This window comes from Ursus americanus, chromosome X (assembly GCF_024610735.1).
Source record: "Ursus americanus isolate L20-20 chromosome X, mUrsAme1.1.p, whole genome shotgun sequence".
In the NCBI taxonomy this organism is placed as follows: Eukaryota; Metazoa; Chordata; class Mammalia; order Carnivora; family Ursidae; genus Ursus; species Ursus americanus.
In genome coordinates this window covers 37597956-37614270 of record NC_142164.1, presented here as the reverse complement: position 1 = coordinate 37614270, position 16315 = coordinate 37597956, and the positions used below count along the sequence as shown (strand labels likewise).

Below are 16315 nucleotides of genomic sequence, written 5' to 3'. Positions count from 1 at the left end.
AAAGTTCATTAAAAAGGTAGGTGAGGCATTCACTCCATCCGCCCCCTTCCCTACACGGAGGCGACTGTTTTCAGAACATCCCGGGGGGGAATCATACTCAAAGCCTATTGAAATGTTTTTTCACATTTTGAAAACATTTCTAAAATAAGAAAACCCCACTACAGTGCACTGAAATGTAATCATCACAGATCTTTCTTTCTTCTTCTTTTTTTTTTTTAACATTACAAAGTTTTCTAAAAATTTTGTTTTACAATCCAAGCCCCCGTCTTACTGACAGGTCTATTTTAACTTGACTAGATCAAGTCCCATTTATTAGTAGGCAGTGGATGTGTAATTTCAAATGGGCTTAAAGTACATGAGTCAGCTCTACTCATTGTTGGTCTTCCTACTGTGAACACCAGGGAGAAGGGAGAACCCAGACTCAGGGCGCAAAGCTGAGGGCTGCCTTTGGATAGGCAACAGAACTTGCCATGATGGTGGAAATGTTTGGTACCTGTGCTGTCCAACGGGGTAGCCACTAGGACATGCAGCTACTGAGACTCTGAAATGTGCCTAGAGCAACTGAGAAACGAAATTTTTCTCATCTAATTTTAATGATCTTTACCTCAGTATGTGGCTAGGGACTAACGCAGTTGACAGCACAGTGCTAGAGAAAACTCAAGAGCAAAACCAGGCCACAATCCTACCACCACACCTCCTCCCCCAAACCTACCACTGTTGATGGATAATGCGTCCAAAAGGCTCAGAGCCTTTATATTCTCTATCCTGGCTATCCAGAACCAAAATCCAAGCAAGACAAGATGAACCATTCATTTCCAAATCGTTTAAACAGATGCTAACAAATCCACAAGATTCTTTCCCATAGCTTCATATTTGCTCACAGGAGCTCTTTTTGAAGTCAAGGAGAATGCTTTCACAGAATTAAAACATCTCAGGTTTCAGCACTGTGTTGTCAGCCAAACAATGCAACTTAATACGATCGAGCCAATAGAGCAAAAAGCCTGTCACCTGGTCAGAGAGTGTAAGCGGAGAAGAATATCCAATCCTACAGCCATAGGTAAAGCAAGATATCTCTGCCGTCAATTCCAGTACGTGAGCCAAAGGCAAGTAGCCAATGTACGTGTCCTTTGGGCTGAAACAAAACAAGAGCAACATTTTAGCCATTCTTAAAACGGTGGGGTAATGAGGAAGAGCAACAGCCTTGTCGTCATAATACAGACTGAGCTTAGAGGAGGCCAACCGCGAGCTCTGCTTTCTACAGGGCATGGGGCGCAGTCCCGTCTTACCCGAGGCCGGGGATCCTCTCGCACTGGCCCGCCATGCCGGCTATCAGGTTGTTGTGGTGCATCATCACTCCCTTGGGCCGGCCAGTAGATCCACTGGTGTACATGACAATGGCCATGTCTGATGGGCTCGGTCGATTTGGAGGGACACTCACTAAATGAACGACAAAGCACCACATTTTCTTCACTTTAACAGTGAAGTTGCTAAACGAAGACGAAGATTTCTAGATGTGTGCATTGGGATAAACTATGTAAAACAGATACTCTCTACGGATGATCGGCCCGACAATGGCGATCAAATTCGGGTTACCTGCAGTGAGAATTTCAAACCCGATTTGGCCCATTTTCCAGATGCTCAGCCAAATCCCTGTCTACTCCTGCCTTTCTGGCAGTGTTGTAGAAAGCTATCCGGGACTTGGGAGAATCGGGAGGATAAGACTATTGTGGGCAAACTCCTCAGGCCTCAGTCTTCTCATCTTTAAAATGAGACGGTTGGACCTGACTGTGGTTCTTAACCACTGGCGGGCATGAGAATCACCTGTGGAACTTGACCAAAATACCATCTCTATCTCTTGTCCCTAGCTCAGAAGATTCTGTGTCTGGGCTGGAGCAAAGGCTCCACAGATGACACTCACACACACCCCTGATTGGAAACCACTGGACTTGATCTTTTAACTTTTTATAAAAATAATTTTATTTTACAATAACTGAACCATGGACACTGAGTTAGATAACCATTATACATTTAACAGACTATTTTAAGATGAGATTCCAAGCAGCAAGTAAAATCCAAACAACACCAAACCAAAATTACCTTTTCTACTGTTTTTATCATTGCTTCTTGAAATTGGTATAGGAAATCATTTTTTCAAAGTACTGAATGTGCAGTTAGATAAAAATAATGGTGTAAGATCGTGGTCCTTTCTCTCTGACTCACTCGCTCACTCACTCCTGTAGTTAGAGCACTTGTCGTGTGTCTGGCTTTGGGACTCTACTGCGTCTTCCAGATTTACTGCTTATTGCCCTATCTGGATTGGAGCGTACTTTGAGTCTGTATAATCAAAATTCGACAGGAATTTCCAGATACCGAAAGAGAGAGACCATGTGGAGGGGTTTATAAGCACTCCATTCCCTATCAAAGATAATATCTAGATAGTCTCTAAACTTCACTTCTTCTAGCCCTCTGTCTGAAGGCAGGGGTGTTCAATCATCTTAAAGGTCCTGAGCTCCAGTGCGATCCTTGCTTAGTGAATGACTAGGAGAGGAAAGTAGAGAGGTCTTCCTGACAGATTAGACTCAGCCATCTTGAGCAGGGGTCAGCAGACTCTTTTTGCAAAGGACCAGACGGCAAATATTTTAGGCTTTGAGGGCCATATAGTCTCTGCCAAAACTACCCAGCCACAGACACTTGTTAAACAATTGTGATGGTGTTCCAGTCCAACTTTATTTACAGAAACAGTCAGCAGGCTGTAATTTACCAAACCCTGCACTAGAGTCGTGCTTTTCAAACTATGCGTGGTGAGGACCTTTTCTGCCCTCCACCAATAATTTATGGATGGATCCTTTCAGAAAATACAATAAAAATGCATTCTTGGAAAAATGAAATCAAAAAGACGTAATACACAAGCTTAAAGAGTTTAGATTAAATAGACAACAAATTACATTTCAATAAATACAATAGAGCAGTCATACAGAGGGAAAGTAAATTAGAAAAACTGTAAATATTGTTACTTGAAAGTATCTAGCCTACCAATAAAGAGAATTGCTATTACCGACATTACCTTTTTGTCACTCCACAATACTAACAAACAGTTGAGTGAAATCGAAACTCCCTGTTTATTAAGTGCCTAGATGCACACCTTAAAGCAAACACTGTATGTATCCATATTTTAGAACTTCAGTGTGACATAAATTTGTTTCTTGCTGTTAATTTATCTACTCTGGACTGACAAGTGTTACAGAGAAGAGATAATGTTTACCTAAACTGTTCCTATTTTTTTTTAAACAGCTTTATGGAGGTATAATTGATATACAAAAAAACTGCATATATTTCATATATACAATTTGGTGATCTGAACATATGCAGACCCCTGTGATACCATCGCCACGATCAAGATAACAGACTTCTCCATCACCTCCCTCAGTTTCTTTGTGTGCTGTTGCTGTTGCTGACTTGATCTGTCAGTGACCTCTTCAACTCTACAGTTCTAACATGCTTATTTTAAAGAGCATACTGAGGCTTCCACTTTCAAGGTGGGGTGTGGTAACCTAGTAACCTCCTTTCCATTCCAGAATACACAGATATTATTATCAGAATTAAATAAACATTTCATAAGATGGGTGGATTTTTTAAAAATCAGTTTGTATTATTTATGGTACTGTAATTGTGCTCCTGCAATGGTGAGACTGTAGCAGTGGTACTGTAGTGGTGATGTAATGATTATACATTTGTCCAAACCTATAGAATGTACAGTACCGAGAGTCAACCCTGATGTAACCTATGGGCTTTGGGTGATAATGATGTGTCAGAGTAGATCTATGAATTGTAACAAATGTACTACTCCGGTGGGGTAAGTTGGTAAATGGAGGAGCCTATGCATTGTAGAGGCAGGGAGTGTATGGGAAATCTCTGTACCTTTCCCCCAATTTTGCGATGAACCTAAAACTGTTCTACAAAATAAACTTTATTTTTTAAAAATCAGTTTAAAAATGAATTATACTTTTACATACCAGTTTAAATGAAAAATTTAAGCAGTGTGATTTACCACTGAAATAATCAAAGATAAAGTTATACTTAAATTGAGTCATGCTAATGCTCCTTAAAGATATCTACTGTTGGGGCACCTGGCTGGCTCAGTTGGAAGAGCATATGACTCTTGATCTCAGGGTCATGAGTCCCATGTTGGGTGTAGAGGTGATTTAGATAAATACAACTTAAAAAAAAAAGATATCTACTGTCAGTTTAGAGAATCACGTCAAAAAAGAACTGTATCCTTTCTGTGCTGACTAATGGAAGCAGCAGCAGTAGATATGCTAAGCTCTTCTCAGTCTAAGGACACGATGTGATGCTTCACTTCTTTTTTTTTTTTTTTTAAAGATTTTATTTATTCGACAGAGATAGAGGCAGCCAGCGAGAGAGGGAACACAAGCAGAGGGAGTGGGAGAGGAAGAAGCAGGCTCATAGTGGAAGAGCCTGATGTGGGGCTCGATCCCAGAACACCGGGATCACGCCCTGAGCCGAAGGCAGACGCTTAACCGCTGTGCCACCCAGGCGCCCCGTGATGCTTCACTTCTTGTTATCATAACAACTACTGACTAAAATGCATGTGTCTCATTACTGTAGAGATAAATGGAACCAGGTGGGATATGTGGTCTATCAGGTCACTGCTTACACAAAATTATGAGGACTAATACCCCCTAGAGTTTTATACCAAAATCCTTTGGTGAATCCACAGAATTGGCAACAACAGATCCCTACCGATAAGGACCTCCCAAGTGACCTCAATCTTGCAGTGTCAGCCTGGTGTTGAGAGACAATTCTCTATGCGTCTCGAGTTTCTCTCTGTACATCTTGTGAACAAAGGCAATGACTGGGCTCCAGAACATCTTTTCAAGGATGTCTGCACAATAAACAACCTTGGAAGATGGAGATAGAATCTTCCTCTAGAGCGGGGTGCCTGGGTGGCTCAGTCATTAAGCATCTGCCTTCGGCCCAGGGCGTGATCCCAGGGTCCTGGGATCGAGCCCCACATCGGGCTCCTCTGCTGGGAGCCTGCTTCTTCCTTTCCCACTCCCCCTGCTTATGTTCCCTCTCTCTCTGGCTGTCTCTCTCTCTCTGTCAAATAAATAAAATCTTAAAAAAAATCTTCCTTTAGAGCTAAAGAGTAGATGTGCTTCCTGTCCAGTACGATAAAAATAATATCTCTCTCTCTCCCTCCCTCCCTCCCTCCAGGGCAGAGGGCAGTCATACTACCCTCTATAAAAGTTTGGGCTCCCTAATCTCACGGTTGCTCTCCTGTAACATGATTCATGTTGCCAGGTACGGGTCCCATGCCAACCCTCTTCGCGTTGCCCTGTGGAAACTGGAGCGCGGGGAAGCAACACAAATGCTGACAGGCTGGCTACTGCATTTGTAGTGAATACAAAACTGTCCTTCATCTCTGACCCAGGGATCTCAGACCTCCAAGAAGCTACAGCAGGCTCACTCACTGGCTTGCAAGTAGGGTGAAATCTCAGCCTCTGTGCCATTCTCCACACTGGGTAAAGAGCTCTATAGTCTCTCTTTCTCTCTCACTGCAAATGTGTTCAGTCCCTAATGGTCAAACCCTCAGAAGCTAAACAGTGGTTCAACCAACGTTTTCTCCAAACAAAATGAATCCTTTCCTCATCTAGTAGGGTTTTGTGATCTTCACATTAAACATGAATAAAGAAACTATTTAAATGGAGTATTTAATTTCCTCAACCCTCTGTCCTGATGACCAATTGATATTTTGCCACAAGGCGTATCTACCGGCTTCAAATGAAATACCAAGTAACCACCTCAGTGGCAGAAAAAATCTGAGCATAAGCTTGGCAAACAGCTTTTTGCATCCTCTGAGACATCATTAAAATCACTAGCGTTAAGCATTTAAAAAAAAAAAAGGTTACTGAATGGAAGGCCTGAGATCTTTTCTTTATATGAGGTCCAAGTTGGAAAGTTACTGTGGGTTACCTGAAAAAGGAAGTTCAGACTGCCTTCAGTCTGAACCATTGACTACATTAACTATATAGTAAATTTTAAAACACTGGTTACCTTTGAGGAGAGAAGGAGAGAAAACTTTAATCACATATGGTCTTGATCATTTAAACATTTTTAAAAAATTTTTAAATCAAAGAAGTTTACGGTTTTTACTTGCATTACTTCTTTTCCTAACCTACTGAACTAAACCTTAAATAGATGAATAAATTTTGTTTTCACTGTTTTACTTACCGTTGTCTGGCTTGGATCCCAACTCTTCTACTGATTGCATGCTGTGAATCTCAAATCCTTCAGGGTAGTCTGCTTTATTGATAGTCTTATTGTCCACATAAATGATGTGTTTAACACAATTGATATCTGACAATGCAGTCTGTTGAGCAGAAAAAAGATCCAGCTATTGCATGTGGGCCTGTAATAAACTCAGTTATTGGACATTTTCCTGTCAGAGAACACTCCCATGAATTCAAAGAAAAATTCTTATTTACCTTAAGTTTACTTTCCAGAAGTTCAACACTAGTAATCAGGTAGGTAGCCTCAGATTCATTTAACCCATGAACTACAGCTTCTTTGCCAAGTGTGGCATATAAAGTCACGACTACATAATAAAACATAAACACATATGTTAAATGATAAACATTTATGAGATATATTATTTAAGTCAGCCTTTTGTGATGGGTACACTCATGGATGCAAAGACATTTTATAATGTCATTTGATTTCACAGTCTCTGCTATTACCTTTAAATGTTGCCTGAAACTTCCTGGTAGCCCCAATTTTTCCTTGCCAATTCTAGGGATTCTAACATCCTAAACCTGAAGAAACCCAGGAATACTGGAAGAGCACAACTGTTCAAAAATTAGTCAACCAAGATTCTCAAGGCCAATAAGTTTCTGGCTGAACTCTTAATTTAGGTCAGAGCTAGTCCACCTAGAACTACCCTGTGATATCAGGTTATAGCACCAAAGAATGAGTAAGTCCTTGAGAATCTTCAGATTGAGGATCTCAAGATGGAATCATGTCCTCACTCCTTCTAGGGAGTTTTTTTAGTGGGCCCAATGTCCAAACTGATTGGTGACCTCCACGCCTTAACTAGGTGGGCCAAGGAGATCTACTCTTTAGGAGCTACCAGACAAAGGAAACATAAGCTGGAACCAAAACCACTTAGAATCAAGGGACATCTGCTAAACTTCAATCGGACTGGAAATTCAGCTCTAGGCTGGTAACCAAAACAGCAACATGGTTAAGAAGAGCGACTTTTCACAAGCTGTTGATTGTTGAAGCTGGGTGATGGGTACACAGGGGATCATTTCATATTCATTTTATTTGAGATACAAACTCTTGATTCCTATACTACACTTGTAGTATTCTTCATTCAGTAAACAATTGAGGGCCTAGTATGTGGTAGGCACTGTTCTGGACTTTGAATTTAAAAAAAAAATTTCATGCACAACGGCAAAAGCAAATGCTTATGAGTCAAGAATATACCCTATACTTTATTTTCTGGCCAACATATCTAATGTCAGTTCAAGCTGTTATGTGCTCGTTTCACATGTAAAATGGAATAGGTCAAAGGGGAGGCCTCGAAGTGAAGCAATGAACTAGAATGATCCTAAGCAATGATTCTTTTCTTGTTTTAATCATTATTTTGTAAGTCACACCCTAAAAAACGCCTCCAAACTCTAAGTTCTTCAGGTATAATCCACTTCCAACTGAAAAGTAAAACTCTAAATTCTATCTGCATTAAGCTACCAATTCCCATACTGGCTCTTAGAAACTACTTTTTTTAACAGGAATTATCAGAGATCTTTTAACTATAGTACGTATTGTTTTACTGACAGAAATTTATGCAGAAAAATAGCTAAAGAACACCTACCATGAAAACAACAGCATCACAGGACTATTTCACATGTCACTAAAACCCCTCCTCTCCCCCTCCGAAAACACAAGGCACTTACGAGGGAAGTTGTACTTAAAGCAGGTCTGGGCCGCAATCATCCACTCGGCCCTGGTCTCGCAGAAAATGGCAATAGTGTTCTTTGGTTTCAGTCCCAGCGCAGTGAGTCCACTACCAAAATTATTCACTCTGCAGTTTACTTCGAGATAGCTCATCCATTTATAATTCCCGAGAATTAACTGTTAAAGGGAGACATTCTCTAATATTAGTATATTTATTCAAACAAGCAGTTAAAATACTATTCCAAGTATAGAACTCTTAAAAACCTGCCTTTAAGTGAACATACAGAAGCTATGAGCACCTTTTGAGAATTGTTTACACACCATATTTAAGTGGAATGGCAGCATATTTAAAATGCATTTGATCTATGATCAAGTGATGCGTACCTTCCCCCTGAAAGAAAAATTAAAAAGCGCAAGAATGCCGTACCTTCTTAAAAACCTTTCCATTCGGCTGCATTTCGTTTTCTTCACTTAGGATTTCTCTGGTCCCAAGGCTGTCCTTCTTCCCAAACTTGGACACGGCATTATCAAACAACTTATCCAGAGTGTCGGCTCCAGGGATGTCTATGACAGCTAGCGAGTCGAAGTGCGTGACAGAGCGATATGGACTTCCGGGTTTGTCTGAAGTGGGCTTAGCTTTTATTCTCTTTGCCATAGCGTTTTTCTTCTTGGCGTTGGTAAGAAAATACCATGGAATAAATATAAGGGCACTGTATATTGTTATTAACAAGTGGACAGGCAGCAAAATAATGGTGAGCACGTTTAGCCTAAGTTTCATAGTGGCAAGGCTCCTACAGTGGTGTTTATTTCTTGTTATTCTTTGGCTGCAGAAAGCCTTATTTTGCTGAAGAAGGCAATAATGGAAGCAGCAGTAAGAGTAGCAGTATAGCCAAGGCAGTTCGATTTTAATGATACAAATAGAAGTTAGTAATCTTTGGAAGCCGACAATAAAGTACACCTGCAGGTGAAGACAATGAACCAGGCAGAGAGCAGGAAAAAAAAAAAAAAAACAAGAGTATTAATAAGTTGATAGCAACACTGATTTAAATACTCAGGTCTTCAGTAGTTTCTATAATTGATCTGATACAGAAAGTTGAAATAACTGGTCTGAAAGACTGGCATTTTCCATTTTTAAGCATTGCCGTGAACTTCTGAATTTAATTTTGTCTAGGTTTTTAAGTACACTCTCCTCTGAACATCACTCTGCAAGTCAGTTGAGTGACGCTACTTCAGTGCTTACATGAATGTATGGATGGGATACTGAAGTTTGGCTGAACTTTGGGAATGCCAATAGTGAGGTTTCTCTTAAACACATAGGTGCAAAAGGGGTAGTTCTAAATAGGATTAGGTTTTATATCCAAGATGGGAGAAATCCACCAACGTAGGTTTATTTCTCAATGATCGACCCGGAAATACTATTTCTGAGTTAACACTGTTCACGATCTCCTATCCTCATTGTACTGTCGAGCAATACAATTGTAAAGTCCTAAGTGTTCATTTTGTGCTCAAAATTGCACCCGGTGCCTGGGAATAGTAGTAGCAGGTCCAAACTAGTGTCAGTCCAGTCCTGGCCCTTGCCCATTACCAGTTCACACTTACGAGGCAGTCAGCACACAGGTCAGATCCAGTGTCTTTCAAACCTTTTTTGGTAGGGGGGTAGAGGGCAGCTAAACCGCTTCTTCAAATAAAAACTCATGCAGGCTTCCCACATATGCAACTAAAGTGGAACCGCTCTGGCTGAATCCAGAGCCGACCCCACCCCGCCCCAGACTTCCCGGAACCCCACTCCCAAAGTGACTGCCACTGAAGCATTTGCAGTGAAAAGCCTTGTGGAAAGAGCTAGGTGCTACAGTGTGCAGTACAAGCTACAATTACGACAGGTGTCCAGAGGGAGTGTGAAATGGGCCACCAGTACATAAGGGAGACTGTGGACATGAGACTTAAACTGGACCCGGCAAAGGAGGAAAAGAATGGAGAGCGTTCCGGGCAGGGAAGCCACATGGAGAGACAAAGAGATGGGGTGAAAGGGCTTTGGGGGAGTAGGGAGTGCCAATACCAAGGACACTAGCCTGACTGGGGCACGGAGTGCATGTTGGCTAAAGGGGCCACGGTAGTACAGGGTCTGACAGATCAAAGTGATTTGGATTCAATTAGGCACAAAACCAGGGGCCGTTGCAGGTCAGGAAAATTGTGCCAATTGGAAAGGAACTGCAGCAACAGCCTCGGGGATAACACTAACTCACAGGGAGCTGCCCTTTTTTCAGCTGAGAAAGGTAGTTTGGAGAGTGGCGGCGTATTTCAACTATAAAAATTAATAGTTCACTTTGAGGAGACAGACTGAAGCCCATCCTTCTGCAACTCTTGTGGAAATAGACTATTGAAGCCAGGACAGTTGTTCGTTTTTACACCAATCACCAAGAAGTGGGAGCTTAATCCTGCCCCGGTGTTTGTTCATGTCCTTCAACTGAGTGGGGTAAAGTGAGCAAGAAACTACAAGCGGAAAGACCCGGGTCTCGGTCCCCATCTTGGTCACTAACTGGCTGGGCAAGCTTGAGCCAGACAACCGATCTGAGCTTAAGATTAGACTAGAGCAGGAGCCCTTAACTTCTTAGAGGTGATGGACCCCTTTTAGAATCCAAGGAGAACTATAAACCCAAGCTATGCAAAATGGTATCTATAATTTTAGGGGGCTCGTGGATTCCTGGAAATCCATCCACGAACCCCTAAGGGTGACACCGACGCCGAAGTAAGAACTGCTGGCCTAGATGATTTCCCGGGATCCTTCCAACTTTAAATTTTGTGACCTGCCCTACCTAGAAATTGCTTCCTTGGTTTCTCTGACAAGTCTGGTCATGCATTTCTTCGAGATAAGATATGTCAAGTGTCTACCATGGTGTCTGGTCCTCAGTATGCAAGATCCCCTCTAACAATCCTCCCTTCCATCATCTATTTCATGATGACCCAAATCCATAATAATCCTTCATTTTTCTAACTTCCTACATCACATGAATGTCTACCACTCATTTTGATCCTTGACTATATTACCAATATTACCAAACATCTAAGCACCTAAGTATATAGCAGAGACCAGTAGTTCTCAACACTATCAAACCCAATACCTCTTAGAACAAATATTCTGTAATATTCCTTTATCTTCAAGGATAGTCACAGATGATAACCTACTTATGTGTATAATTAAAAAAATAATAATTCCCTACTGGTAATAGGAATACCAAAAGGAAATTAACTCAAGACAAAATAATTTTTCAATATATAAATTTTCAGACACAATACCAGAAGATCGAAAAAAAAAAAAAAGTCTTGCCTTCAATTGAGAAATTGTCAGACTTGGGGCTGAAGATATATAAAGAAGGCAGCTTTTGATGAGTTTATAATCTAATTGGATTAACTGTATTATACATTTTTAGTCATTCATTCATGTTATATACACTTAATCTTTTACACATATTTGCCTTAAGCCTTGGAGGTAGGGAAATGTCTTCTACTTAATCCTCATAATACAGAGACACAGACACAGAGAGAGAGAGAGAGAGAGTAGGCAAGCCTAGAAGAACACTCAGGTGAGGAGCGATCAGAGACATTATTTACTCCAGGCATTTTGAAATTCTTTCTGGTGGTGGCGAGAGGGGCATGGGTCATCCGTTTGAATAAAATCTTATGCAAATATGGAAAACACAAATATATATAGATAAAAGCCAAAAGCAGAGCTGCTTTGGTGGGAAAGGCTTGACAGCCCCTGACTGGACTTCTCGGATGCCCTAGTTTAGCTGAACATTTGATCCATGGATACTGGTGAATGAGGAGCCAAGTGCACATTGTCAGGGATGCCTGTCCCCATGTCTGGTGCTCTTTCAAGCCCACTGGACAGCCTCTGCCCGGTTCTGCCTGTCATCTTAAAATCTCTCCTTGCCAGCGGTTTTCCAGGGTTACACTCACATATACTGATAAATTGATTTCAAAAAAAGATGAGAGCACCTACCATGTGTAAGTTTCGAGCACTTGATACAAAGATGAGTAAAGCATGCCCTCAATCTTTTAAATGCATGTACATATGGGAGAGGGTAGGGAGATCAGTTCACAAGTAGGTAGAATATATCCCATAAGAGGGGTGCCTGCCTGGCTCAGTTGGAAAAGCATGTGACTCTTGGTCTTGGGGTCCTGAGTTTGATCCCCATGATGGGTGTAGAGATTACTAAAAAACAAATATATCGCATAAGAACAAAATGCTAAACATATTCAAAGGAGGAGGGAAATTACAGTCAGTTTGGGAGGGAAAAAAAAAGAGATGGAGGAAGTAGGAAGTAGAACCATCCGGAAAGGTTTCACAAAAAACACAGCAGTTGAAGTAGGCATGAAGGATGGTATGTTGTCAAAAGACAAATAAAACAACTGGAAAATGAGGACAGTCTTAACAGAGAGAACAAATGGAGGAGTGAACGGATGGAGGCAGAACAGGGCAGGATGGATGTGAGAAACAGCAAGTACTGAGTGTAGCAGATGCTTTAATGCTTTCCATGTAAAGTGCTCCTCCTCTTTTGGAATCTAAGTCAATGGGAAAATGGAATTTTTTAGAGCCAACGTTGCAAGCATGCAGCTCTACTCTAAGAGACACATGTGTATGATGATTTAGCAACTCAAGATTCAACACCTGCCTGTTGTATTAAGGGGAAATGAACTGTTCTCTACAGAAGAGAAAGTCTGATTTCCTGAGTGGTAGATGGGTTAAACTAAGCTAGGAGATCCGGGTCTAACCTCACATGTGCTGTTAAGCGGGACTCTGAACAAGTCCTGTGACCTCTCACTTAAGAGCTCTGGGGCAGTGGCATCGTGTACAGAACAGGAATGCCGCCTGCATTATCCCTTCGCGACATTGTTGGCAGAATCCTTCCCCACAGCCAGCTTACAATCCACGGACAACAATCATCAGTCCCCGGAATGCACTCTCAACCGTCTCGCCCCCTTTCATGTTGTTGTACTTATTCGGCACAACTACAACCTGGTTAAACCCAGTTCTTCACTGAAGTCTGCATCTGTACCCACGCAGCTGAACTTGGCTGGAGAAAAACTGGACTGCACTGAATGCCCTCCTCCCCCATATCCACGATGGCTACCTCCAGCAGGCCCTCAGTGCTGTGCAGAGACCACACTGTGCCCTACCGCTCAGTTCACTGGGTTTCCTGGTCGCTCCTCGCTCTTCCGACCACCCCACTGACACCTGCTCCTCCCGCATCCTCATTCTCCACTGCTGGGCTGGCTTACTGCTCCACAGAGACCACCACAACAGTCTGCAGAGAACGTGCACACCCTCCTACCACTGTACCGACCCGCCTTCTTGCATCTGCGGCCACGTGCTCTTTTCTCTCTGGTGACTCTGCCTGAGCGCCAGGGCCTGAGGACCAAGGCCGCTCCGGGCCAGGGCTGACCCCTGCCTCCACCTGGGCCCTGTCTCCTGACTCTTCACTCTCAAGCCCATGAACTTGCCCTGCTCCACTGAATCGTACCCATTAGCATCGTAACAGGCTATTCTTTCTCTCACCTTAAAAACCAACACCTCTCTTGGATGTTCTCTGGCCACAGCCTCATTTCTTCGCAACGGGACTTGAGAGCCGCCTATGCTCTTCCTCTCCCAGTTCTCTCCCCCTATTTCCTCTTGAACCTACTACTCGGGCTTTTACCCCCTACCGCTCAAATTGCTCTGATCGAGGGCCCCCAATGACCTCCGAGTCTTCACATCCTGAGGTCAATTAAGGCGCCCTCATTCCCTTGACTCATCAGCAACCTTTGACATGGCTGACTCCTCTGTTCCTGACTGAATTTCGCTTGGCTTCCAGGAGACAGCCCTTCTTCCGGTTTTCTTCTGACTTCCCTAGCTGGCCCTTCTCAGTCTTCTTCGCTGCTGCTTCCTTGTCTCCCTGACCTCTAAATGCGACAGTCCTCAGTCACTGAGCCTCCTCTTGGCTTTCTCTACATTCACTCCCATGGTGACCTCATTTAGGCCCGCAGCTTCAGACGGCATATATACACTGACGACTCCAAATTTCTCCCCCTAGCCTGGAGGCCTTCTTTAAACACCAGATTTGTTGATCCAACTTTTTCCTCAACAGGTCCATATCAGACAAGCACCTCAGACTTAGTCAAAGCTGAGCCACTGATCGTCCTGCCACACACCTATCCTACCCAGTCTTGCCTGGCTCAGTAATTCCGGCTGCTCTGGTTTCAGCCACTATCAATCTCCCACCTAAATACATGCAATCGCCGATCTGGTCTCCCTGCTCCCACTTTTATAACAAACTCTAAACTTGGCAGAGTGCTCCCGTTAAAATGTAAGGTAGATCAGGTCAGTCGTCTGCCCAAAACCTTTCAAAGAATCCCCATACGACCCACTCAGAAGTTAGTCCTCACTCTGCCCTACAAGACTATGGGGATCTTTCCCCTCTCTCTTAAATCTCTGCTTTCGTCTCCCATGCTTTCCCCTAGCTCATTCCGCTTTAGTTCAACCTGTTCCTTGCGGTTCCTGGAACATACCAGGCATGACCCTGCTTCAGGCCCTTTGTACATGTTTCCCCTACCTGGAATGTTCTTCTAAGATGCCTGCAGAGCTGATTCTTGCTCCTCCTTTTTGTCTTTCCTCAAGTATCACCTTCTCCAGCTATCCTAAAACGGCACCCCAACACCTCCAGTCCCTTTCTCGCTCTGTTTTTCTCCTGAGCACCTATCACCAATACAACACAGGCTTTCATTTTCGTGTTTGTTACGGCTGTCCGCATTAGAACATAAGCTCCATGAGGCAGTTTGCAGTGTGCTGCTGAACACGCAGTGGCCACCACAGTCCCTTTGTGTGTTAGCAGTGCCGTAAATCTGGTGACACAAGAACAGATGGGGCATGGCTCGGAACAATAAAGTAAAAATGTGCGCAAGTACAACAGCCTGAAAGCCACCAACCTTAGTCATTGTGAAAAAATAAAAATCACTCGTCCGTGTTGACATTCTAGGACAGGGTATCCTCTTAAAATCTGTACAATAAACTTGAGCCTGGTTTTAGTTGCTTAATAGAAAATATGAAACTGGAAAAACTGCCAATTGATCAGAAGTAAAAGACTGTTCTTACAAAAGCATGAAGGTTACACAGTTGGGACTATGTGCTTTTTCACCCATGCCTCTCTCAAAGGTAAGCTGTCCTTCCATGTATGAAGAGTGATAGCTGCTGCCCTACCCATTACGACATGAACTCCAAGCTCTGCTTCCTCGAAGTCAAGAAATTCATTTGTACGGACGCCAGGAAAGGGTAGGCCATCATCCTGGGTCACAAAACAGTTCACCGGTCCTGTTGATGGTTACCATTTCATATGGAGATCAGATGAATAACCACTCATGAGCACTGACTCTGGGCTAGGCACTGTGCTCAGTCCTCTAGATACATTATCTCCTTGAATCCTTCAGGAAAACCCTTGAGGCGGTACCCTCATTTTACTGAAGATGTAACCAGTCTCAGAGAGATCATTTGCCCAAGGTGACACAGCAAAGTAGGGATTTTGATCCAGATCTAATAAATTCTAAATAGACTGTAATCGATTTAAATAGATTTTAAACCTATGCTTTCAGTTCTATTGTCTGTGACCCTGATCATACCAGTATGATCTAAATAGGTGACGGTGACAAACTTTGTGTATGAAGAAATCCTGGCAGCAATTTTGAGCACCAATCCATCCTACATCCCGAGCATGTGCGTGGAAAAATGCCCTTTAGGTATATAGTAAGTCCTAGAAGTCTTAGGGGAAAATCAGATAAAATTTTACCTCTTGTCTTGAGGTCAAGTTTAATGTTAAATATTTCATTCCAGTTACTTCAAATGTTCTGAGATAGTTAGGTTAAACACAAAAAGCATTAGTGATACATTTAAGCTCCAGTACACAAAGTAAACAAACACTACATATTGATTAAAGTCTGAATTTAAAAGAAGAAATCATCTCCCCCAGAAGCACGTGACACAACATCAATTTAAGAATGAAAAAGAAAAACTAATAATAAACTGAAGTCCATTAATACCAAGACATTTTTTCCCCCAGAAGTTTGAGAAAACAGACTATCCCAAGCAAGGATCCATGCATTTGCCAAGTTGAAACACATAATAAGGACAGATTAATGTCATCTGTCCTTCACAAGCAATCTTATGAAAATGTAAAAGGCATCAATTTGAAAATCAATGAGTAACTATGTAAGTGCTACTTTAAGAAATTGCATTTTCAAGTCACACATCATTTAAAGGGGTAATTTAAATACCAAATAAAGAGACAATCTGCCTTCTGTATCCACTCAA

The 16315-nt window shown here is 42.4% G+C and overlaps 1 protein-coding gene across 4 annotated transcripts in view; it reads right to left on the bottom strand.

Annotated features, from left to right (window-relative positions):
• ACSL4 (acyl-CoA synthetase long chain family member 4) overlaps positions 1–16315 on the bottom strand; it is a 74932-nt gene that overhangs the window by 26901 nt on the left and 31716 nt on the right. The window contains exons 3-8 of one of the 4 annotated variants that reach the window (XM_045788939.2): positions 8405–8935; positions 7977–8154; positions 6507–6616; positions 6253–6391; positions 1287–1437; positions 1009–1132 (exon numbers count right to left, since the gene is read on the bottom strand). In XM_045788939.2, coding sequence (XP_045644895.1) covers positions 1009–1132; positions 1287–1437; positions 6253–6391; positions 6507–6616; positions 7977–8154; positions 8405–8755 — 1053 coding nt within the window. In that variant the 5' untranslated portion in view covers positions 8756–8935. The remainder of the gene's footprint in view (positions 1–1008; positions 1133–1286; positions 1438–6252; positions 6392–6506; positions 6617–7976; positions 8155–8404; positions 8936–16315) is intronic. The other 3 variants (XM_045788942.2, XM_045788940.2, XM_045788941.2) reach the window with 3 other exon arrangements.